We start from the raw sequence: 25,511 nt of genomic DNA, 5'->3' as shown, positions 1-25,511 counted from the left end.
TGTTATATTGTTGGAACCATAAATAAATGTCTTTATAATAAAATGAATCCTAAAAATATTGCAGAGATGGATGTGAAACCCAATGTAAGAAATAATGAGTTCAAAGATGACTAATAAAAAAACATGCTTCAGTTAATATACAGGGAGGGACATACACACACATGCACATGCACACACATATACATACCAGATTCAGTACAGCATTCTGTAGAAATAAATGGTTTAATAATTTGTCTTAAAAGTTTGGATCACTATGTATTTTGGTACACCTAAAACTTGAAGGCCTCTAATTACAAAGAGTAAGAAAATTAAAAAGTAAACTTACTTCTGCCACACAACGTAGGTAATTTCCCTGTAAAAAGTACCCTTGTTTCGAAGGCAGTTCATCTATACTCCACACCTGATCTGAATAACTATCATGCTCTTCCATGATGTATTTCCCAGACATAGTAACAGGAGGCAGGTTAAGACTGGCAGAAGGAGGAATAGTTGACATATCTGTGGCAGAAACTTTTGAAGTAAAACGCAACCTGTGATTTGGCAGCTCAAATGTAAACCTGGTCTGTGCACCTGTAAGAAAGAAAAGTTATTGCTTGTTCGTTCAGGTGCTTACTCACCCATTCATTCTGTACTTTGTTCAAAAATGGTGCCTAAGAAAAATATATACATATCCCAAAACCTATATTGAAAGATATGGGAAAGATATTTAAATATGCTTATATTTCCTATCTTTTTAATATATGTATGGTTACTATAAAGAGTCAGTCAGTAAGTATTATTAAGCCAGCAAAAATTATTTATTAAGCCTACTAGGTGCCCAACATTGTGTTAGGTGCTAGAAAAACACAATATTCTTCGTTTCATAGAAGGCAAAAAGGAAAGAAATTACCCTTATTACAGAAGAGTTATAACAAATAGGTGCAAGAAAAATGAATTAAGAAGTAGTAGACACCTTATTAAAATCGAGCTCTATCACTGACTGTCACATGTACTGTGTAACATATATACCCACGTGCTCCTTTCCAACCAAGTCTACTGATAGTGTTCTGTACATTACCAATTCTCTCCACTCAAACAGCATTAAACAGACTATTTTCCCTATATACATAAGTATATAAATATATATACTTGACAAATGGATTATAAAATGTGTATGAAGGAACACAAACCAAAAATAACCAAGACAACTCCTAAACAAGGAAAAGCCAGGTTATCAATATGATATTGGTGCAAATAGGGCAATGAAACATAACAGAGAACTCTGAAATAGATACCACATACATAAACACTTAATAAATGACAGAACTGGATTATATACCACCGGGTGGAAAACAGATTAGTCAATACATGATGCTGAGATAACTGGTCATGCATACTATTCCAGACACCAAATTAAAGAAAAATAATAATCATTTCCATATAGATTAAGAAGTATATAAAAAGTAAACCTTTAAAACATTTACTGGAAAATATAGAATATTTTCTTGATCCTGGGAGGAAAAGAATTTCTTTAAGACATAAAGATAGAGCCCAGCTGGTGTGGTTCAGTTGATTGAGCATAGTCCCATGTACCAAGAGGTCACTAATTCTATTCCAGGTCAGGATACATGTTGTGGGGGGAAGATGGTGGAAGGGGCGTTGCAGGCTGGATCCCCAGTACAGAGCATGCAGGAGGCAGCTGATGGATATTTCGCTCTCATCGATGTTCCTCCCTCTCTTCCTCCTACCCTCCCTCCCTCCCTCCTTCCCTCCCTCCCTCACTTCCACTCTCTAAAAATCAATGGAAAAAATACTCTTGGGTGAGGATTAACAAAAAACAATTTAAAGATGCACATGATAGAGGAAAATATTGGTAAACTCATTGACAATAAAATATCTATTGATCAAAAGACAACTCAAAGTGAAATGATAACCCTATGATTGGGTGACAATATATGTTAAACATATAATATCCAAGATTTTAATATACAAAATATATAAAGAATTACTGTGAATCTAGAAAAATACAAATGACTCAATGTTAAAATGGGCAAGAAACAAATGTGAACCATAAACAGGAATTTCATGTGAGAAAACATATAAGGGCCTCTTAATAATATCAAAAAACAGTTTCATTAGTAATTGCAGAAATATAAATTAAAACCACAATGAAGTACTATTCCACATTTACCAGAGACGCAAAAATTTAGGAGTATTGACAGAATGTGGAACAAAAGGCACTCTCATCTCAGCTGGTGGGAAAGTAAATGCTGGCAGGCACAAGCACTTCGGAAAAGGTTTATATTTCCCAGTGAGGTGAAGAGGCATTTACAACAGTCTAGCTGTCCACTCCCAATAACCACCCTTGAGAAACTGTACACCAGGACATGTATATGAGAACGACTGTAATATCAATGTTGTAAAATGGGCCAAAGATCCATCAATAACAGAATGGATAAATAAATTGTGATATAATCACTTAATGAACTACTACTATATTTCAGTGAAAAGTGAATAAGCTACAGATATATAAATAAATGAACTTCAAACAAAATGTATAGCAAAAACAAAATTCCAAGTTAAAAGGTATGTTAGTGGGAGGATTCCATGTAAATAGAGTTCAAAACAGGCAACAGCAAATAAACTTCAAGTCATTTATGAGTATATACATGTGCGGTAACAAAAGCAAAAGACTGGGGACACAAATTCATGACAGTAGTTATCCCCTGAGCAGCCATGGGAATGTTATCTGGTAGTGGTAATCCTTGAAAGAGACTTCAAAGTACTGGTATTTTCTAATTCTTAGATGTGTAACAGACTGATGAGTTCACAGTTCTTTATTATTCTTTAAACTGTGTGTATATAATTTAAACTTATTTATGATACATTTCAGGATAAAAATATAACAGCAAAGCATTTTTGGTCAGGATATATGAGGATCACAAAATCTTATAGAAGTAGCTGTTCTGAAGAAGTCAAATCATCTCTAATTTGAGCTAAAGGCGCCCAATCTGAACATAAACCACGTTATTCAGGCAATAGGAAACTGACAGATGTAGAAATTTATTCAACTTAAATTTAACTGGAGAATTGGCCTTCATAGTCCAATAAGTCTAAAGAGTTCAGATGAAAGTAGGGTACATGTTGGCCATTAAGGGAGGTGTACTGATAGCTGTTACTTGACTGAGGAATATCATTAATGAAATTTAAGTGTTCTGATTAAAATTATTTAAATTTTCATATAATATCTATGAAACCAAATATATCTTTTCATCAAACAATTGCTAATTATAAAACTAATACTACATTCTGAGACAGAATTTGGAAGCAGATGCTACCTGTCATCCCGTGGCTCCGCATCCTGCCCATCTTGTACTCAGCCCGCAGGGAGGGCAGCAGCGCAGCTCCAATGGCAATGCCGTCCAACATGGTGCTGAACTTCAGGACCAGAGGCTTCTTTTCTAAGCCTTCCGGTAGCTGAGGAAATTCATTTGTTTCAATAGGGGTCTGATTAACACTCGTTGGCGTTTTTTCAGAAGGTAGGGGAGTTGCAACATCTTCTTTTACAGGCTGTGAGCTACAAAGCAAAAAATAATAATAATTTTTAAGAAACAGCCCTAACTGGTTTGGCTCAGTGGATAGAGCGTCGGCTTGCAGACTGAAGGGTCCCAGGTTCGATTCCAGTCAAGGGCATGTACCTGGGTTGCGGGCACATCCCCAGTAGGGGGCGTGCAGGAGGCAGCTGATCGATGTCTCTCTCTCATCGATGTTTCTAACTTTCTATCCCTCTCTCTTCCTCTCTGTAAAACATCAATAAAATATATTAAAAAGCAAAACACAATGGCTACCATTTTATTATATAAAATTATTGGAGTTCTTAATAAAAATAGCAAAAATATACATAAACAGATGTTTTATTTCTAATTCCAGACCATATTAAGACTTCCTAGAAACAGCCATTAAAAATGATGATCCAGAGAAGCAAGCAAAAAGAAGTAATCACAATATAAACTGGAATGCTATAACACTAAGGCCATTCATATCATCAATGTAAAACTAACTGGACTTCAGATTCAGGTTTGTCCGCTTCCAAATTCCATGACTTTAGCATTGTGCACTCTACTGTTGCTTGTGAGACTATTACTACTGTGGCCTACTATTGCTACCATTATTAATAACAATAATAACACCAACAGCCACAACAACTGAGTGCTTATATGTGTCAGGTACTGTTTTCAGTGCTTTGTGTGTTTTATATCATTTACTCACTGATCTCACAAAGCCCTTTGAGTGGACACTATTATCTCCACTTTGTAAAGGAGGAAATATGGCCAGAAAGTGGTGAAACCAGGATTTGAACTCATTCAGTCTGACTACAGAGTCTGATTTTCTAACTATTACACTTTCAGGGCAATATATTCTAATAAGGAATAATTCCTTAGAGTATTTTATTTTTTTAATATATTTTTATTGATTTCAGAGAGGAAGGGAGAGGGATAGAGAGATAGAAACATCAAAGATGAGGAGTCATTTATTGGCTGCCTCCTGCACGCCCCCCACAGGGGATCAAGCCTGCAACCCAGGCATGTGCCCTTGACTGGAATCGAACCTGGGACTCCTCAGTCCGCAGGCTGAAGCTCTATCCACTAAGCAAACCAGCTAGGGTTCCTTAGAGTATTTTAAACTAAAGCTTATGTGACACAATCTGGATTCCATATTCCACTGACAGGAGAAACATTCATATTACTACTACTCAGGCAACTTTAGACAGGAATGAATATTATATCAGAATTAAAGATCTAGATAGAACAACTGGAAAAATCATTGCTTTTGGACACCACAAAAAAAAAACAAACACACTAATATTTTTTTTACCTTATAGGATAGGAAAAATAATAAGAACTTATTTTTATCTTTTACTTATATTTTTATTAGTTATTAATTAGTTATAGCTTTGGAGACCAGGAATGCAGACCCATGAATACGGGCACCAGACACAGGGAATAAAGGGTAACATGCCAAGGTCCAAATTATTGCCTTTTAAAACATTTGTGTGGCATGACCATACACTGCCTTGAACCACGTACAATTTACTTTATAGAAAGGACAGCACAAAACCATGAATGGGACATAAATGGGCACTGAAATTTTAGAAATCTATGCAGTCATAAATTTCAATGAGTTAAGAGTAAACAAGAATTGATACATTGCTAGAATTTGTCAGTTTACTCTTTATTAGTACCTCTTATGCTGCCCACACATCTCTAGGGCTCTTAAGCTTTATTAATGCCACATGGAACACTGACAATGGCACTTGTGACATATAATATGATATCCAGTACTACCTATCATCACGTTTGGTTACTTTCCACCTGTCCCAGTGTCTATCATGGTCAATGCTCAGTCTTCCTCCACATTGCTGTTCACACAGCAAAGAACTGTAGATAATGACAAAGCTTGATGGAATAACTTACAGTGTAGAAGGTTGTCTGATGAGATCTGAGATCTGCTTCGACAGCTGGTGAGAACTCCGAACCATCATGCTATGTAAGGTGGCGGGGTGCTGTGGAATGTTGATGCTGATAGCTCCGACTTTGAACACGGCAGCGTTGTTTGTCTTCAACCCTCTCTGGGCACTGTAGAGGGCCTGGGACTTGGCAATACTGCATTTCACTACAGTTCTAGCAACAGGAAAGGAGGGCTATTAAAATATAGCCAAGTAAAGATAAATTTTGAAAAGTAGTATTTCTGAGAGCAAGACAAATGCTTTTAAGTTGCTCATTGAACTAAACACATTAAGATTTTTTCATGTGTTTAAATCATACATTGAAGAAATAAGTATTCTATAATATTGAAATACATTTATTTTACAATGTTTGCTAGACACACAAAATATTCTATTTTAATACAGACTTTATAGAAGGACATATGTCTGGGATCTTGTGTAAGTAAAAACATAAACACTGACACATTACATGCATGCAACACAAAATTTCGTTTTCACTTTTTTTTCTCCATTCAGAACTCCACTATTCTCCTCCAACTTATTTTAGGATATATACAACCACTAAGAAAGCATAAACACTGAATATGAAAAGATGAAAATGCAATATACTTCTTAAAATCGAAACATTAATAACAATCTAATATATTAAAATATACTAAGAGAAATTAATAGGAAAGAAGAAATTAACTTGGATTTTCTATTTTCAGTGAGTAACAAAGAAATGACAAAAGTCCAATTCACAACCAGTAACTACTACTTATTTAAAAACTGCTACGCTTTACTGATATAGACATAAGGCAGAGATATTCTCTTTCTTGATCTCTTGTGCTCTCTTTCCCGTGGCTAGAACAGTACCCTGAATGTGATAAGCACTCACTGAATCTTGTGAAATGAATGAGCAGAAAGAAGTACAGCAGAAGAATGGCCCTCAACACGGCAACTATGGAATTACACAGATAGCATGTGATAGGTCACATGTGCAGAAACCATGGCAAAGCAGTCTTTGACATACAATGGAAAGGTGCCTGTCAATGAACTGCACCAAGAAAGGCCCAGATAGTAAAAAGATGCCTTCTAACGTAAATGCTATCTTTCAAATGAGCAAAGGATTCTTGAAAAATCAATAGATTTAGCAAAGCACTCAGTGATGAAAGGAAAACAATAAATCCTCTTCAGCTACTATGACTTACTAGTAGTTTTTTTTCAATACCTATTAAGATGGCATTAATATGGAAGAGTGATTTCTAGAAAACAATAACTTCTCTAATTTAAAATTAGTGAATTTATTCTTTTTAGTACTTCTAATTGGCTGATAAAGAGATATAGATCACATTAATCTCAACAAAGGGCTGGTAATTGATATTATGTCTATGTCCTGTTAACAATATGCAATGAAACAAATCTCACCAACTATGATAAATCTTACCAGCATGGAACTTAAATTTATTCAGCATATTCAAATTTTACAGAACATGCCCAAAGAAATAATCAATGCTAAGTAACACATTAATTTGTCACAGTGATAAGACTCATGTGATGAATATTTTTAAATATAGCACTCAATAAGCTCACTACTACAAAATATCAGATATACATGAGTCAAATCAAGGCACTCAAAATACAGAAGCACATATAGAAAAGTCATATATAAAATCTGTCAACAGAGCAATAAACGCTCCTCATCTTAAAACAGGACCATAAGGTTGAGATGTGTAGGTATTTTCAATGTTAGTTTTAATAATTATTTTTGCAATTAGTGAAAAATCTTTTGCAAAGTGAAACACTTTGGCTTCTACTGTCCCGTCAAACATTAACAATGTGATAATATAAATTTTGATAGTAACATGTCTAAAAAGAGCACAAGCAACACACACCTACAGTGCTACAATCTTTCCACAACAAAGCAAAAAGGCAGCCGTTACCTGTGTGTTCGCTGAATACCAGTAAGCTTTAATCTACAAAAAGGTGTATGTTAAAACTACAAAATAATAACTAACTACATACATTCACAGCCATGCAGATAACATTATTCTTAAAACTATTCAGTGCTATGTTAATCACAAAGCCCATGAAAAAGAATAATATGACATACAGAAACTCTTGTTTGGCTGTGCTTGTAGGAGATGTAGGAAAATCCTCCAGTCTACAGATGAAGATTCAAGAGAAAGCAGGAAACAAAAAGGAAGCAGATAAGCATTCATGTATAAATCAGTTACAACATGACTGATCATCTGGAAAGCTTTCTTATTTCCCACTTTTATAATTTTCCTTCAAAGAACCTTTTAAACTACTTTTTTAGTTGTTTCCTTTTCTTTGAAATTGGAAATAAAAAGCCAAAGAATAAGTTCAGGAACACTTAACACTACTAGAATCTAGCAGTGAGTAATAACTTTTATTTTTCAAATATAAAAGTTAAGGGATCTTTCCTATGGGGTGTGTGTGTGTGTGTGTGTGTGTGTGTGTGTGTGTGTATTTCCTAACGGCAAAAAAAAAAAAAAAATCAACTATCTAATACTTAGAAAGTATGTTTGATAAATATGCTTTTGCAAGTTTAGAGACTATTTATGCCCTTCTCTTAAAAGCTAATAGAAAACGGAGATAAGGGGTCCAATAGGACAGTAAATAAAACACATAGGACATGTAAAGAAATTTGTTCTACTTTCTGAATAGGTTGGTGAGCATGGTACTTTAAATTTCGTCAACAGGAGATGTGGAGCCCGAGATCTGTGTAGACTGTCTATGGAAGCAGCAAAGCGAGGTGCCGGAAGGCCGGGTTCAGGCCTCTCTTCCTTCTTACTGTACCATGTGAAGCATTTTAGGCAAACACTTTGATCTTTCTGAATCTTAATTTATTGTTCCCTAAAGGGGGATAAAACCACCCTAGGTCACAGAATTGTTAAATAATCTCTGTGAGGCTCCACAGTAGGTGCTTCTTAAGATAATAGTTGTTACATGAGAGCCCCTCTCCCACAGTGAATGATCAGGAAAGATCTTGTCTCTTCCAACTACTGGATTTCCTGGTCTTTCAAAAGACTTAAGAAATACAAACTGGACCATTCAGGCAGCTAAAATAAAATATGTTCTCTTTCATTCCAAGGTTTCAGGTCCAAATTCTCCAGCAAGACTTACACATCTATTTCAGGAAATATTCCCCCCAGACAGCTATCACATTATCCATGTTTGAAATGTTATTCATAGACCTGTAACTAGTCAATCTATGACTAATGTTTAATTTTTACAATGCTGAACCAAATCCCCTATTTAGTCAGTATTTAACATGATAGAGGCTTTCTAGGACCATTGTAGGACATATATAACTAGTTATAAGCTTAAAAGCAAATTCTCAAAATCTGACCTAAGCACACTTTGTAATTTTAACATAAAACTGCTTTATGTTAACATAAAACTCCTTTATTTCCTTTAACATTGAAAGGAAATTAGGAATGAAGGTCTATAATCCCAAGTTGTATGAACCAAGTAAGTGGTTTAATGTATTGATAATAGATGAGTAATCTGAATATCATGTGTAAAGGTAATAATTCTAAACAGATCCACGAATAGAACTTATAAGGAAAAGGACAGAGTCAAAAGAAAAGTAATATGGAATGTCATCCTATATAATAAAAGCCTAACATGCTAAGTGTCTGGTTGTCCAGTCACCCGTTCAATCAATCAAAGCATAATATGCTAATGACATGCTAAGGCTGCTCAACCACTTGCTATGACATGCACTGACCACCAGGGGGCAGAGAGTCAACCGGTCAACCAGTCGCTATGACATACACTGACCACCAGGGGAAGATGCTCTGAACAGTAGGTTAGCTTACTGCTGGGGTCTGGCTGATTGGAACTGAGCGAGATGGGCCAGACATGCCCTGGAGCTCTCCCGTGGTCCCTCCCTGGTTGGCCAACCTCCCACGTCCCTCCCCAGTCTGATAGTGGGTGGGTGGGTGGGAAGTAATCAACCAAAGACCATCCTATATAATAAAAGGGTAATATGCAAATCAACTGAATGATGGAATGACTGGTCGCTATGACACACACTGACCACCAGGGGACAGACACTCAATGCAGGAGCTTCCCCCTGGTGGTCAGTGCACTCCCACAGGGGGAGCGCCACTCAGCCAGAAGCCCAGCTCACGGCTGGTGAGCACAGCCACGGTGAAGCCTCTCCCACCTCCATGGCAGCGCTAAGGATGTCTGACTGCCAGCTTAGGCCCGCTGCCAAATGGGAGAGGGCCTAAGCCATCAGTTGGACATCCCCCAAGGGCTCCTGAACTGCAAGAGGGCACAGGCTGGGCTGAGGGACCCCCCCGCACTGTCCACCGAGTGCACAAATTTCATGCACCAGGCCTCTAGTAGTCACTATAAGAAGCTTACCTATACCATTAGAAGGGTCTCCTAGGCATTACAGTAAAACTGTTTAAATGCAAAAATGGCAAGAGGAAGTTTTAAAACCAACATGAATATGGGTAATGATTGCTTAACATAAAACCATGAGTCTATATCCTTTGAGTATGATTTTGTTTTATTTAACTATTTGAATTGTGGCAGCTTTTGCATCTTATATGTTTAACCAAAATTTGCACTGTAATCATTTTTCTTGATACATAATCTTACAATGTCCCAGGAGTCTACTTTTAAAGAGGGGTGAAGGAGGTAGTAAAACTACTTTCAGAAAGGCAAAAAAAATCACTTTTCTAAAACATTTCATTGTGTGATATTCTTAACGACAGAAATCATAATATCTGAAACTTTAAGTATATAAATTTCAAAATTCAGCAAGTGTGGGATTTATCCAATGAATTTTAAGTTTCCTATAAACTATAATAAACAAATTTAAGAATAAAAATCAATACACTTACTGTATATTTGGTGTGATCCCTTCAAGCAGCACAATATTAACCCCACCAATATGCGCAGTGGCACATGTCTCAGTCATCTTTTGGTGTAAAACATCTTAAATGTGATGAAAAATAATTATATGAATTATAATAATTACACTTCATATTAAATTTGCATTTTACTCATAATACATTCAGTGACAAAAGATAATTTTAAAGTTACATAAAATTTAAACTATATTTTGAAACTACTTTTAAAAATTTCCTTGAAGTTTTATTTCTGTGTTCATGTATACATATACGTATATTATATGTTAAAATTGGAATCATGCTAAATATTCAGTTTAACATGCCAATCATGCAGTACACAGCCTAAAAGGCATTAAATAGCCTAATGACATTTTAAATCTCAGAAGTAATACTTAATGCAGAACATTTGGAAATTTTTATAAAACAAAAATAGGAAAAAGAAACTACATAAACTATTTCTCTGATCTACCTGGAAGTTTGGTTTTCTAGAACAAATGCCAAGCAGGAATTGGGGAGATGGAGTCAGTTCTCAGAAAAGCATCAGCAGTATGGGAACGTGCCATACCTTTCATCTTCTCCTTCAGTGTGAAGCTGCCATGAATCCTCTTCAGCTCGGACTCCATCGTGAGCCCACCGATGTCTGCCTCCAAGTGTGTGCGGTTCACCATGCCGATCCCGAACACGATCAGGGTGACATGCTGGGGTTCCGCTGTCACCAAGCTGCGCTTCCTCTGCGTCTTTGTCACACTGTTATTGTCCTGTTCATTCTCAAACACCACTTTACAGGTTGGCTCTGTTGGGCTCCGAACGCCTTCATGAGTAAATAGAAACACAAGTTTAGACATGAAAACTGCGGAATGAAAGGACACTCCAAACATTGCCTTATTTCTCTTTCCTTCCTTTTCCTGACCAGCTCTCCTCCTCCTTTCCCTACCAAAATGACTTTTAAAGTATTTCCACATCTTCCCTTGGCCACACTGAAAGTGAACAGTCATTGACAGCAGGTGTGTGTGGCTCTACCAGAGCACCCTGCACAAGGTTAGAGAGGTGGGAAATGGGGCACAGGGTGTCTGACCACATGACTATTCTCTCCTGACCGCCAACTGCTGTGCATCTCAATTATCCACTTATCACATGAAGAAAACATCATGAGCTCTAGCCAGTTTGGCTCAGTGGATAGAGCGTCAGCCTGGGGACCAAAGAGTCCCGGGTTTGATTCTGGTCAGGAGCATGTACCTTGGTTGCAGGCTCCTTCCTGGCCCAGGCCCTGGTCAGGGCACGCGCAGAAGGCAACCAATGGATGTGTCTCTCTCACATCGATGTTTCTGTCTTTCCCTCTCTCTTCCACTCTCTCTAAAAGATCAATGGAGAAAATATTCTCAGGTGAGGATTAACAAAAAAAAAAAAAAAAAGAAAGAAAACATCATGAACAACCTGCTGCCCTTCTTAGTATGTTTGCAATTTCAAACAGCAATTTAAAAAATATGAAACATCAATTACCTGCTGGTCCAAATGCATCTGAAGATTTTTCCAGTATTCCTGTTGGATCAGAGATGAGAGAATAGAAATTCAGCAGTTTGTACATATTCTGCCAGCACTCGGCGGAGGGCTCACTCTGCTCTGACACGGTGATGGAGTCAGAGTCATCCATGGGGATTGCCATGTGATCCACCACGTCCTTGGAGCCTTTCCTAGACACTTTGGAAGTTCTTCTCTCAGATCTTCCCAATGAGTTTTTGTTTCGAGATTCCTTTTTGTTATTTTCAGAGTTGGTCCGTTTGTTCTTTGCATTATTTACTCTGGTGCCACCGTTAAGACTTCCTCTGGAACTGCGGCTGAAGTCAGAGGAGCGGAAATCCCGATGTTTTCTGGTTCTAAAGGTAGGTGTTGGCGAAGCTGATCCAGCTGTGTATCTGCTCAGTTTAATGTCAGTCTGAGTCGCTTTGATATCATCTATCATTGTACTGAACTGATGAATGAGACGAACCAAAGCCATGTCCACGTGCTGGCTTATAGACTGACAGGAAATGGTGAAGTTGCAGTGGAAAGTGTTGTAGTAACGCTTGTTAAGATCATGGAAAGAAAGAGCATTGGTGGAGTTCTGAGGGGTGCACACAGACTTTTCCATCATGACTGCACTGATGCTAAACGTTTCCAACATTAATGCTGGTTTGAACTCAAGTGGAGGAAGATTCACATGGCCTTGCCTAAAAATGTGAAAATAAAATGACAAGGTTTTTACTTCCTCTTTTCTAGAACTGTACAATCTTTATTAATTTATTAGCAAAATAATATCCAAGATATATATGTTTATAAGTCATTTAAATACTTTTCAGCATGAAATCAAGTAGTTTACTTTTTTCACTAAGCCAACTTTTTATAAGTTAACTAGTCAAAATTAGCCTTATGTTAATGATTTCAGTGAAGAGATAAAACAATTTTTCTTGCCAACAATGGTACACCGCACTAATGATTCCAATGTGAAGGGATTTGTTATCATAGTTTAAATAACACCAGTTCCCCAACAACATAGTTCAAAATTTTAACCAAAATTTACTGTTAACAATTGCATAAAGCACAAACTTGCTGCTAGCTCTTCAGTCCACGAGTCACTACATAAATAATGGACAGGCATCGTGATCAGTGACCAATCATATCACTTTGTCAAAGTCTGTCAGTGATTGGTCAGTGCACATTTGTTATGCATTCACACCCAGACAGGGAAGCATATAGTGTGTTGCCTCCTTGTGACTTTAAAAAAAAAAAAAAGGTAATGATAATCGAACAGGGAATTAGACAGCAAGGATGAAAATGCAGCAATAAAACAAAAAAATCATAAGGCTGGTAGTGAAATTCAGTTAAATGTAAATGGAGCTATAGAAGAAACAGCTGACCATGGCGATGTTGCCACTTCGCTATTCTAGAACTCTGCAGCCAAAGGAGTGAGGGAAGTCACACTTATTGGCATGAAGAGGATACTGGTTGCAACAAAAAGGATGAAGACAACCAGGAGGAAGTGATTCTGGCAAAAAACTACACAGTGAAAGGAACCTGTGACGATGCTACATGACATTAAAATGCAAAGGATAAAATGTTGGAAACTGGTCAATACTTAGCTGAAGTAGGACATTTTGCCAAGGCACAGAAAAGGTGCTCATTCTTTATTGTGAGTCACATGACAAGAAGGCAAGAACTATTCAAACTACCCTTTGATGAGTTTTACAGAAAGAAATTTAATTTCAAAATATTTTCAATCACAATGTACTAAATATTAGTTTTACTATATTTTTCATTTTCTATATATTTATAATAAACAGTAAGAAAGACTAATTTTTTGACATTTTGTAAGATCAAAAAACAAAAGTAATCCTAATAATAATTAAGGTTTTTAGCTTGAACAGTCATTGCTTGGTACCACACAATGTGAAAAACAAGGACTTTATTCTATTTAATAGAAAAGACTACAATTGCCACATTCCTGTGTCATTAGAAAATCCTCGGATATTTAAACCTAAAACAAACTAAAAGAAGGCTTTATTTATCTACACAGAATTGTCATGAAATTTTAAAAGCCAATTTTGTTAAAATTATTTAAAATTTTAAGTAGAATATTTCAAATGAAAAATATATTTCACTTAGCTCTATGTTAGGTACATGAGCATTTTACTTTTAATTTACCTTGCAAAAGCACAAACTGGATGAAACCAAGCATGTCACAAACAACCTCATGTCAGAAAGGCTAACTATGTCCATATGCTATTATTCCCATACACTTTGGCAAAATCTGCCCAAAGTAAAATTCAAGTTCTCAAAATATTAGACAAATCTTATTAGTAGGCATATTACAAACAGTGAAGAAACTGAAGAACCATCCATGACAATAAAGAATGATAGTAAAAGATGGTTCTTAACTCTCTCCACGCTACATTTGGCATTCCTGTGTCTGTTTCTGATGGCTAGACTCTGTATGACCTCTATTCTGTTCCTAATAGAAAATACCACCTGCGACAAGTCAACTCAGAAAGGAGGCCAGGAATAAATTCTAAATAAAATGTACAAAATTACAATCCATAAGATCATAAAAATTTAACTAGTGCAACAGTAAATAAGTTCTAGGTGTCTACATCACCACATGTATGTGGCTCACTCTCATGGATGTGCTAACATGGTTCAAAAAGAGGCCTAAAAACAGGCCTCATAATCTATTAATGTGGCTACTATTTTGGTTAAATGGAAATTGTCTTCTCATTAAGATATTAAAATTAATTTCTCATTACCATGAGAACGAAGCAAAGTTAAAAACAAACAGGTATTATTACCCTTGTACAAAATTTTACATGCAAACAACAATAACACAAGACACCTTCTTGCCCTTTTGCTTTTTCTCTCCTTGGCTGTGTCTGAGTCCACGATATCTGCTCGCAGGCAGTCCAGTGTCCCTGAAAATGAAAGGTGCTCGCCAAAGTACATGCGGTAGCACAGTGGCATTGCATCCTGGGACTGAATCCCTGTGTGACTCAGAAGAGGCTTGAAAACAACCTAAAAGACATAACACATTCATATTAGTGCAATTTATATAATTCATCCTTTACTGCAGTGTTTTTTCTTATCCTACACCAGTTCATATGTGTAGTGTGAAACACAAAAAGGTCTTCTGTAATAAATATAATCTAATTATACTTAATACCTGTTAATGCCTATGGCCCACTCTCCCACTTGCCTCTGGTCACCTGAGGAACTAAAAAGATTTCAAAGATTTTGCTTTGTACTCTCCATATTTAAGCCATTAAATAAGACCTTCATAATATTTCTTCTTTATCTAATCAAAGCCACAGCCATCTAAGCCTCATTTCCACTTGTGTGATCTGTTTCAGTAACTCATCTCTTCACCTTGTTTCTCTAATTCAATCCATTTAGCACATTGCTACCCATGTCTAGTTCTTGTCACATTATTCCTCTGCTCTAAAATCTTCAATGGCTCCCCACTGCTCATTCAAAAAAAGTCTTATCATAACACTGAACACAATAGGATATTAAATTTATCTTTCTAGTCATGATATTTAGCTAATCTGTATCTCCAAAAAACAATGTTACCATATGAGATAAACAACTATGCCATTCTTCTGTTTAATGAATATCTATAGATGCTTAATTAACCCATGTCCTTTTTGAAAACTTCTCCTTTTTTGCATGAAGGCTTTAGGTAGACAAGCACAGAACAAAGGTTTTCACTAAATTCCAAGGTGAATTAGAGATGGCTCCAGCTGCTCAGTGCTACCTAAGAGGATTTTACAACTGGGAGGAACAGGCTGGCTCACCTGGGCATCAGCCAGCTGAACCGCAGGAAAACCTTGGTTGGCTTCTTCTACACCTGCCACATCATCCTGACTCATACTGTGCTGAGAAGGGGTCCCATCCAGAGTGTTCTGGTCACTAGACAAGATGGTGTTGAAATCGGAGGCTGAGGGTATTGTGGGAAGATTGGGCGCAACACCTAAATAGGAAAAATGTTCAAGAATGAAATCTAAAGTATTGGAAAATAAAAGAAATAAAGGGGCATGGCAAAGTAAACTTACAAAGCCTGTATGGAACAGTATTACCAGACCATTTAAATTAAAGAAAAAAATAGCACTTTTAGGTTATTTTACAGATGTGATTAATAAAAAGTGAAATTAAACTACATTTTTAGAAAATATCCGTTGTCCTCATACATGAAATCTTCATGACAGCCAGTCAGCCCAGAATATAGGCTTCTGCATCTGGAAGAGCCTCTGCCATCCCCTCAGCTGGGCACCCAGAAGCAAAGGTGCAGAAAGCAGCTGGGCCACAGAAAGCAGCGGCAGGAGGCGGACCATCATGTCTCGAATAGCACATACAAACTTCCTCCCACTGACCTTCCCTGAGGTGGAACGACAATAATTGGCACTTTCTTTCCTCTTCCTCCCTTTCTTCTTTAACCCCCAGACAAAGGAAATGTTCCTTTCTGGCTCTCCTGAAACTTAAACTCTATGCAACAGGGAAACCAGCCCCAGCAAAGTGCTGACAGCCAGTCAAGCACATTCTTCCATCTTCTTCAGCCAAGGCTGACGCTGAGAACTAAGGTGCAGTTAGAATTCATCACCTGCTCACCACTTCACTCCAGGTTCAAAAATGGTCCACACACCAGCAAGAAAAAGGACTAAGTAGTCATGTGTCAACCACTTTTCATAATTTCGTATTTTCTGTCTGAATAGAATTTACTAGATATCCCAATAGTTGTTACACAGATTAATTTTAGCTGCCTTCTATAACTAGAATCAAAGGCTACCTCACATATTCTTTTTCTTAAAAAAATTTTTTTACTAAAAAACAAACAAACATGTCTAGTAAATTTGAACACACACACACACAAGTAGAAGGGGAGGGGTGACTCCACTTTTACTTCAGGAGATAGCCACCAAACCTTCCTTGTGAATTCCCTACTAGTCTTCTTGCTACTTATACATATTCTTTTAAAAATTAATAAATAGCCCTGATTTATTTCCCTCCTTGAGGGCAAGAACCTTACTTTATTCTTCTTAGTACTCCCTTAGATTTAATTAAATATTTAAGCAACCAAAAAGAGCACAAGAATGCGAGTTATTATGTCCCAGAGAAATCTGGATAAACTGAAAACACTTTCTCTGTTGTAAGTATACGATGTTGTAATTATACACTGTATTTTTTATTTACCTCCTTTTGGTGTTTTGAAATTAAACCAGCCACATTAAATGGAAGTTTTAAATTCTTTAAATTATAGACGCTATCATGTTTGACTTTCCACAGAAACATTGAGTGACTGCTTATGACTCCCTCAGCTGCTGGATTATCAAAGGCAGTTCATAAATGGGTCAATTTCAACTAAAACAATACTTAAGCACTTGAGGTTTTTTTAATCATTCTCTGAAAAATAGGATTTTGCAATAACTTTACAGGTGCCCCTTAGATGGTTAAGCAAAATAATGTGACAAGTCCATACCTGTCGGAAGACTGTTGTGTCCTGACTTTGTGACAGGAGATTCCTGCACCACACTTCCTCGATTACCCACCGCATTGGACATCCAGTTATAGAAACTCACAGATGATGGCTCAGATAGCAAGGGATGTTCAGACAACATATCTGTAGCCATTGTATTTCCTGAAAATAAAGTTTACTGAGTATAATATTACTTATGTACTAAGGAGGAAAAAATGTGATTTATGTAATTTTTTTGAAGTCACATTAAAATACCTATATTTGCAGATGTTTTCAAATTCATAGTATGACATCTGTATTTGGATATTAAGGCACTAATAAATAACTTGTTTATTATACCACGGAAAAATTCATTTTTGTCTGGTCTAGACAGCAACCCACATCACACCTTGGTTGACAGTAATGTCAAATGCTACAATTTAAAAATGCAAACTAAGGGCAAGAAGATACTAACCTGTTACAAAGAGAAGTTTCCCAAAATACTCTCTCAGAGATGAGAGATGCAATATGAAATATTAGTTATGCATCCAAAGTATATATCTAAAAATCTTAAACCTTTTTTTTTTTTTTTAATTCTCCCACAGAAGTAAACTTGTAATTGTCAAAACCAAGGCCACACCTGTTCTCGTCAGGGAGTTACTTTTCACAGCTGCACTGCTCCTTTGAGGAGTGCCCTCCAGGAGGTTGTGCAAGCTCGGGAAGCTCCCGGTCAGGTAGCTGAGCAGGCTCTCCTTCCGTGGACTCTCCTTCACTGGCATCCCAACACGGCCCACATGCACCGGAGAATCCGTGGCAGTGTCTCCACTGGTGTAGCTCAGGGAGTGGTATGGGTGGATGCCCTGCAGAGAAACCACACAGGCTCTTCTTTACACACACAAACGTGATGGCTGAGAACTACAACTGCTGTTACCCTTGCCATTACTGCTCGCTATGATTCACACAATACCAAACAAAACAACATCATTGAAAACATAAAACAGCCTCACTCAAACTGTATATAGATCATGCACAATTATAAGATGATGACTATTCTCAATATTGTATTTTACTAAATATTCAATAAATTTAAACGAGAGCCCTAAGGCCTGGTAGTTAAAGTAGTTCTTATTCAATATTAATTACTATTGATGATATAATTTTCAAAGAAATGTACACACTGAAAGTTACTAATCATGTTAATTTCAATATAAAAATACTATTTTTACTAAATTTAAATCTTTAGAATGGATATCTAATAGTTGAATTTGAGATGGCAAAAGTTAGGTATTCTCTGCAAGTCTAACTAACACTAACTAAAAACAGTAATAATGAACCTTTATTTTTAACGCAGAGTCACTGTGGGTGTGAGTCTTGGAGAGTTTCCTCATTATTTCAGCGCCAGTCACAGGCCCAGAGCCGCTGGGGGGAGGTCGGCTGGCTGTTCCTTCCAGCAGCATCGTGTGCTCGCTGACTGTGGCTGAAATCAGTGAAAAGAGTGAGTGGGCTGCAGATTGTCAGACACGTTCCTTAAGCATCAACTCCAGTGTTCCTGGTGGTGTACCTACACTCAGCCATAGATATTCCTTGACAAGTTAATTGTGTAATCTTCTGTAATATTCACTCTTTTTTAAATTTTTATTTTACCCTTCCAACCCCAATCTTCTCACTCAGTCTCAAAAAAGGAATAAACAGCTTCTATTCAATCTCACATATGCCACCAAAAGAGACCAAAATCCAATTCAACTCAGCTCAAGAAAGCACAGAATTTTCACAGATTAACGCAGGCATTTATAGATAATTAATTAGAAGGGATAGTTTCTACACTATTCTTTCAACTTTTGTACAGACTTGAAATTTATCAAAATAAATAATAAATTCCAGCCTATTACTCATAAAACATTCATTTCTTAAATATAATTTACAAATGTTTGAAAACCAAAAAGAAAAACTGGGTAAAGTATTATATATCAACTAGAGGCCCGGTGCACAAAATTCGTGCACGGTAGGGTCCCTAGACCTGGCTGGCAATCAGGGCCGATCGGGGCCTTCCTTCCCCGGCTGCTGGATGCCAGCCAGGGCCTTCCTTTGTTGCGCTCCACCCCCTGGTGGTCAGCGCACATCATAGAGAGTGATCGAACTCCCGGTCTCCCTGTCGATCTCCCCAGGGGACAATTTGCATATTAGCCTTTTATATACACAGAAGATATTCTGAAAGCTCTAATTTTAAGACTGCTTTCTTTGCCCATGGTACTTTTAATATTTTTTCAAATTATCATAAGATAAATTACAGTGAATAGTAGATTTCATGATAATAAAAATTAAACTTTGAAAAAGCATTAAAGTATATATAGGGTGGGGCAAAAGTCGGTTTACAGTTGTATGTGAAACATGGAGTTTATGCCTGCATTATTAATTTTCCATATAAACAGCTATGACTCCTCTGTGTGCCCCATCTGTATACACTGTGAAACACAGGGGTACTGCCTGTGTTCTGGCACAGCCATCAGGCTGTCAGAATCTGAGGCTGAGCACAGGCCTCCAAACATTATATAAACTCAGGTCTGAACAGGCACTGAGTAAAATTCAAAGGCTCCTTTAAAGGCACAGGGCAAGCAGAGAGGCATGACATCTCTGGTGGGAAAGTTTACTATTATAAAATGCATGGTGCCAGAGCACTTTGAGAATACCATCTTTCTCATTGCAATGTACACATTTACTGTAATTACTATGATATTATGTGTTGCTGAGGATTTTGAGATCATATTTAGAAGACTATGCTTTCTAATTAAGCAGTGACCCAGAGATTGATTAATTGCTATCATTCCACAGTTATTTATCAATCATTGTAATTTATTTTTATCTTATTCAGTGAGTACCTCGATATCAAACATAACTATTTATTCTTTAAATATAAAAAATAACAATAAAATAAAGGCAGGGGAAAGATGATAAAGAAATAGATATAATTTTTAAATAGAGGTTAATGTATTTAACTCAAAGTATTCTAGTTATACAAAGATATCTGTTGTTTAGACTGAATAGGTTAGGACAGTGGTCGGCAAACTGCGGCTCACGAGCCACATGCGGCTCTTTGGCCCCTTGAGAGTGGCTCTTCCACAAAATACCACAGCCTGGGTGAGTCTATTTTGAAGAAGGGGCGTTAGAAGAAGTTTAAGTTTAAAAAATTTGGCTCTCAAAAGAAATTTCAATCGTTGTACTGTTAATATTTGGCTCTGTTGACTAATGAGTTTGACGACCACTGGGTTAGGAGAAGAAGTCTATTATATTTCACAGAATTAAACTTGAGAATCAAATCTATATAAGATTCCAACATTATTACCATTTATTTGGACTAATAGAAACCATACTTATATAATTAAACCATGACAAATTGAAATATCAAATTTGGGACACAGATTCTTAAAATTATCACGTGTACTAGGTTACCGAGTACATAATAACTAGCTAAAATATTTACAAAATTACCTGCATCAAATTCAAATTCTGCTCCATCAGCACTGGTATCACTTTGAAGACCACCTCCATTGTCCAGCCCAAAGCCATCTTCGTGTTCATGGTCCACAGCTGCTTGGGGCTTTAAGGGCTGAGCTGGCCGATGTAAGTTGACTCCTTTAAAGGTTGGTGTTACCACAATGAACTTCATCCACTGCCTTGCCAGGGCAACTAACCCTTTCTTTAAGGTTACCAAGGCAGGAAGTCCATCACCCTGTAACAACAATGATGTGGTTAGAAGTCACCTTATTATAATAATAATAGTTACCATTTAAGTGCTTTGCATATATTTATTCATTTAACTCTCATAACCCTCACTGGGAAATGAGGAAACTAGAATTTATATGTTAAGTAATTTGTCCAAGGTTACACAAGAAAGTCAGTGTTTCAAGCTGACAACAGAACTCAATCTCTAAACACAAGGTTGCTTCTCCTGTCATGAAGAGCACAGCAGCTCCAGGGAAATAAGACTAAATGCAGGTACAAGACTGGGGTTCTTCTGAAGAAGCATTCCATCCACTTTATCTTTTTGCCAGTTGAAGAATCAAATGTATTTTGAACAACCTGAAATATTCATTAAGCAAAACGGGAATGAAATTATTCCCTTCAGAGATTATTTTTAGCATTAAAAATAATAAATTACTATAGGTAAATGCTGGATGTAGCTGGATTTGTAACTGCTTTGAAAGTTAAATGTATTATTAACAATGATAAAATTTAGAATACAGTATATATGATTTCACATGATTATGATTGTAAGAAAGAAAACTTGGCTCTTTTTCCTATTACAGCCTTAGCCTGAGGAGAAAATATCCAACTCTTCTCCATCCCCTTTTCCACGATTTCCTGTGTTAGAAGAACCTCGTTTACTTTCTGCACCTGCCCTTTCATTCCCAGGCTCAAGTGGTCCTTCCTCTCAAGGGAAAGCATACCTGGGCAGAGCGCCCATGGAAATGCAGTCATTCTCTCTGTTCCCGTCTCTGCCTACGTCACCATGTGTAGGTTAGCCTCACATTGGGGACCTCCCAGTCCTCAACTCTCAGGTGGCAGTAGAAACCAGAAACTCTACCAGCCTCAGGCCAAGTACCTTTTTTATATCCATGACTTACTGGAGATTCTGGCAGTGGAGGTAAATAGGAGCTTGACTGGCCATTACTAATATGGATACATTGACCACTAATTTGGCTACAGATTCTCATGTATTCTCTATTGACCAGAGCTTGGCGAGGAGAAGGAAGCTCCTCCAGTTCTACACCCCTAGTTATGTGTCACCTTCTGAAGTGCTTTTCAAGGGGCAGAGATAGTATATTTATTTTGTACAATTACATAATCTCCCCCGATCACAAATGAGTCCTTATTTTATTAAACATTGCTATGAAATTTGACTCTAGTGATTACTCTCTTACTTGCAACTCACTATACTTTGGCTTCCAGACATTCTTTCCTAGCTCTCCTTTCCCTCCTCAGCACTCTGTGTACCTCCATCCACCTTCCCCATCCCTTTAATATTGGTATTCTTCTGGGATCCATCCTTTACCAGGTTCTTACTCAACCCTCCATCCCTAGAAGTCTCATCCATGTCAACAGCTTGTAACACCTTCATGCTGTCAACTCCCAAATCATTCATCTGAGCCTGCTGTTGTCTATTAGCCTGTATTTCTAACCATATTTCTCCTCTGGAATTCCCATAGGCATCTCAAACCCTGCAGGTCAATGGTTCCTCAACAGAACAGAGGCTACTTCAGAGCTAACACATGGTTTCAGTCACTCACCATTGTAGCGTCATCGATGATGGAGTAATTTGCCTGGTGCAGGTAGTGGTGGAGTATATTACACAGTAAACAAGAAGGGTTTTCTTGGAGAAAGCGGGCCAGTTTTGTAAGTCTGTTGTATTTACTTCTTAGGGGAAAATGCATACTTTTATTCTGAAACAAAGCAAAAATAACAGGCTTACAATGATGTATTAAAAACAGTACAAATGAAAGTCACTAAGTACTCACAAGTCAGATGTTCCCCAACAATGATAAATGGTCAGGATCGTTTTCAATAAATTCTGTATCTCCATGTATTGTTGAAGACTTACCTCTAGCGCTTCAGTCATGATGCATCCCATCACAGCACAGAGTCTCAGAGTTCCCTCTGTTTCCAATTTGTTCAAGGACGACTTGAGCTGGTCAACAGGAACGAGCCATGCACCCACCGCGGGGGTCGCAGTGCTTAAGAGGTTTAGCTGCCTTCAGATTTATTTTAGAAAATTATAAAAACAAGCATCAAGATTTGTATTTCAAATGATCTTCCATATCTACTGTTCTTAGCAGCTATTTTATTTAGGCAAATTACTTTTCCTTTTGACCACCAGATAAATTATGATAATCATAATTCATGATATTCAAAGAACAGATAATAGAAAAGAAAAAATATTAAAAAGCTTATTAGAGGTGAAAAAAATAAGTTAATGACAGGTTAACATGTGAAAGTAAAACTAAGCCCTAGAAAAGAAAAATGGTCAAACAAGCTGACATATAAGGTCAACAGAGAGTCTAAGGTAGGAAAGATGGGGAAGAGGTGGCAGCCCTCATATTAGATATATCCAAAAAGTAATTCAAAACATGCATGAAACAGAACTGCATGCCATTTAAATAAATAAACACCAAGAGACAGTAGTACACTTTTCAGACTTTTTACCTAGAAAATGCATGAGTGGGAGACCTCACGTTGGTGGGAGCTGCGAAACTAAACCAAATCTCCTGGATGGTCAGCTTCATGCTGCAGGAATCGGGGGGTGGCGGCATAAGAGGCACATCTTTCTTCAAATCATCGGATTCAACTCCTTCATCCTATATAATAGAAAACACAAAACGTTTTGTTTAGGGGCATTAAGTTATTTTTTCCAGATGAGGAAAGTGAGAGAAAGAGGTAACTTGCCAGAAGCCACACAACTCTTGAGCAGAGTGGGTGGTAGAATTAAGGTCTTCTGCTTCCTACTGCAATCAATTTCCTTTTCCATTTAACAGAATATTTCAAACTTCCAAATAAAGAGCCATAATAAATACTATTGTAACACATTTTCAAATAAATAACACTCTACAAAAAATTCTTATGTTATCTTATATGCTATTATCTAAAGCTATATTGAGAAATAGAAATATCTTTTAAATGTGTAATCACCACCCTTCAGGATGTAGGCAGGTAAGAAGCATGATATTAAAGAACAAACAAAGAAGTCTCCTGCCTTTTACATCTACTTGAAGTCTCTGATTCACTTTTAGATATCATTGGTCAAGATAAAGAAAAGACTGGCATTTTCTTGTGGGGTGATTAAGGAATGAAGAATACACACAAAACACCTTTGAGTCCTAAGTGTTACAAAACAATGTGAACTATAGGCCCCAGTGATTTTAAAGTCAGCAGGCACTACATATAAGTCCACACTCCCTTATTTGCAATTCTAAAATCCATGACATTCTGAAATAAGCCAGTCAAAGAAAGATAAGTACCACATGATCTCACTCATATGTGGAATCTAATGAACCAAATAAACTAATGATCAAAAATAGACCCAGAGACATAGAAGCTTGAACAGACTGTTGAACCTCACAGGGAAGCCAGGGGAAGGTAGGTGGGAAGAGATCAACCAATGAACTTGTATGCATATATGCATAACCCATGGACACAGACAATGGGGTAGTGAGGGTCTGGGGGAGGAAGATATGGGAGAGGGTTGGGAGAGGGTTGGAAGAGGTTAATGGGGGGAAAAGGAGGACCTATGTAATACTTTTAACAATAAAGATTAAAAAAAATAAAATCTAATATTTTTCTGTAAATGTGGCATCAAAACCTGATCTGAACTGATAAGAAGCTATTTATCCCACATCTGGTATTTTTATTAAAATTGCTGGCTGCAGAAATATTTAAGTATTTCAAAATAAAGCTGCCTCAGATTCCATTGGGAGTCTATGTAACATATAGTACACACACATTACCAAGTTCTTACTGTGTGATAGACACTGAGTTAAGCCTTTCCTATGTACTGTCTCCTCCAATCTTCACAACTTTAGAAGAGCAATGTCCTTACAATACTCCTTTACAGATGAAGAAACTCTGGAGAGGGAAAATAATCTGCCCCAGGTCACCAATCAGTGACACAACTCTTTAGTAATCTAGAATTTTACATATTTTCATTATTGCTGTTCCTGTATTCATCACTATGAAATTCTACCCTAATAAAAATAATAAATGAGTGACATTGAAGGTGTTCTTCAGGACCCTAACTGAAATTGGCAGATATTGACAAAAATGTTAAGAACTTACATGAAATACTACCAGTAACAAAACTAATTATTTAAAAAATGATTCTACTAAAATCATTCAAACAACATAAAAACAAAGCCTGCTTTTTTGAAATTCTATTAATTCATTAATTTTAAGTGCCTAATATGAACACAGTATTATGCTAGGGACTATGATAGACATAAACATATATAGGCAATGGTGCCTACAAAAATTATACTCTAGTAGAAGTGTAACCATCAAAATGCCTTGACTTAAGCAAAATCCAAACTACAAAAAGACAAGCAAATATACTTCAGAAGTTAATTTTGAGTTGGTACATCATTTTCTATGTTATGTTTCCAAAGCATTATTATTAGAAACCTGCTCATGTTTC

General features: G+C 37.0%; 1 protein-coding gene across 6 annotated transcripts in view; it reads right to left on the bottom strand.

Annotated features, from left to right (window-relative positions):
* BLTP1 (bridge-like lipid transfer protein family member 1) overlaps window positions 1-25,511 on the bottom strand; it is a 181,890-nt gene that overhangs the window by 74,521 nt on the left and 81,858 nt on the right. For all 6 annotated transcript variants that reach the window (XM_080671792.1, XM_080671790.1, XM_080671794.1 and 3 more), the window contains exons 38-53: window positions 23,531-23,682; window positions 22,929-23,079; window positions 22,618-22,770; window positions 20,819-21,059; window positions 18,667-18,809; window positions 17,973-18,192; window positions 17,357-17,515; window positions 15,678-15,853; window positions 14,723-14,898; window positions 11,860-12,566; window positions 10,925-11,170; window positions 10,351-10,444; window positions 7,578-7,628; window positions 5,454-5,660; window positions 3,318-3,556; window positions 326-570 (exon numbers count right to left, since the gene is read on the bottom strand). In XM_080671792.1, the coding sequence (XP_080527918.1) occupies window positions 326-570; window positions 3,318-3,556; window positions 5,454-5,660; window positions 7,578-7,628; window positions 10,351-10,444; window positions 10,925-11,170; window positions 11,860-12,566; window positions 14,723-14,898; window positions 15,678-15,853; window positions 17,357-17,515; window positions 17,973-18,192; window positions 18,667-18,809; window positions 20,819-21,059; window positions 22,618-22,770; window positions 22,929-23,079; window positions 23,531-23,682 (3,360 nt within the window). The remainder of the gene's footprint in view (window positions 1-325; window positions 571-3,317; window positions 3,557-5,453; window positions 5,661-7,577; window positions 7,629-10,350; window positions 10,445-10,924; window positions 11,171-11,859; window positions 12,567-14,722; window positions 14,899-15,677; window positions 15,854-17,356; window positions 17,516-17,972; window positions 18,193-18,666; window positions 18,810-20,818; window positions 21,060-22,617; window positions 22,771-22,928; window positions 23,080-23,530; window positions 23,683-25,511) is intronic.

This window comes from Plecotus auritus (assembly GCF_963455305.1).
Source record: "Plecotus auritus genome assembly, chromosome: 6".
NCBI lineage: Eukaryota > Metazoa > Chordata > Mammalia > Chiroptera > Vespertilionidae > Plecotus > Plecotus auritus.
This window is presented reverse-complemented; position numbering and strand designations above follow the sequence as displayed.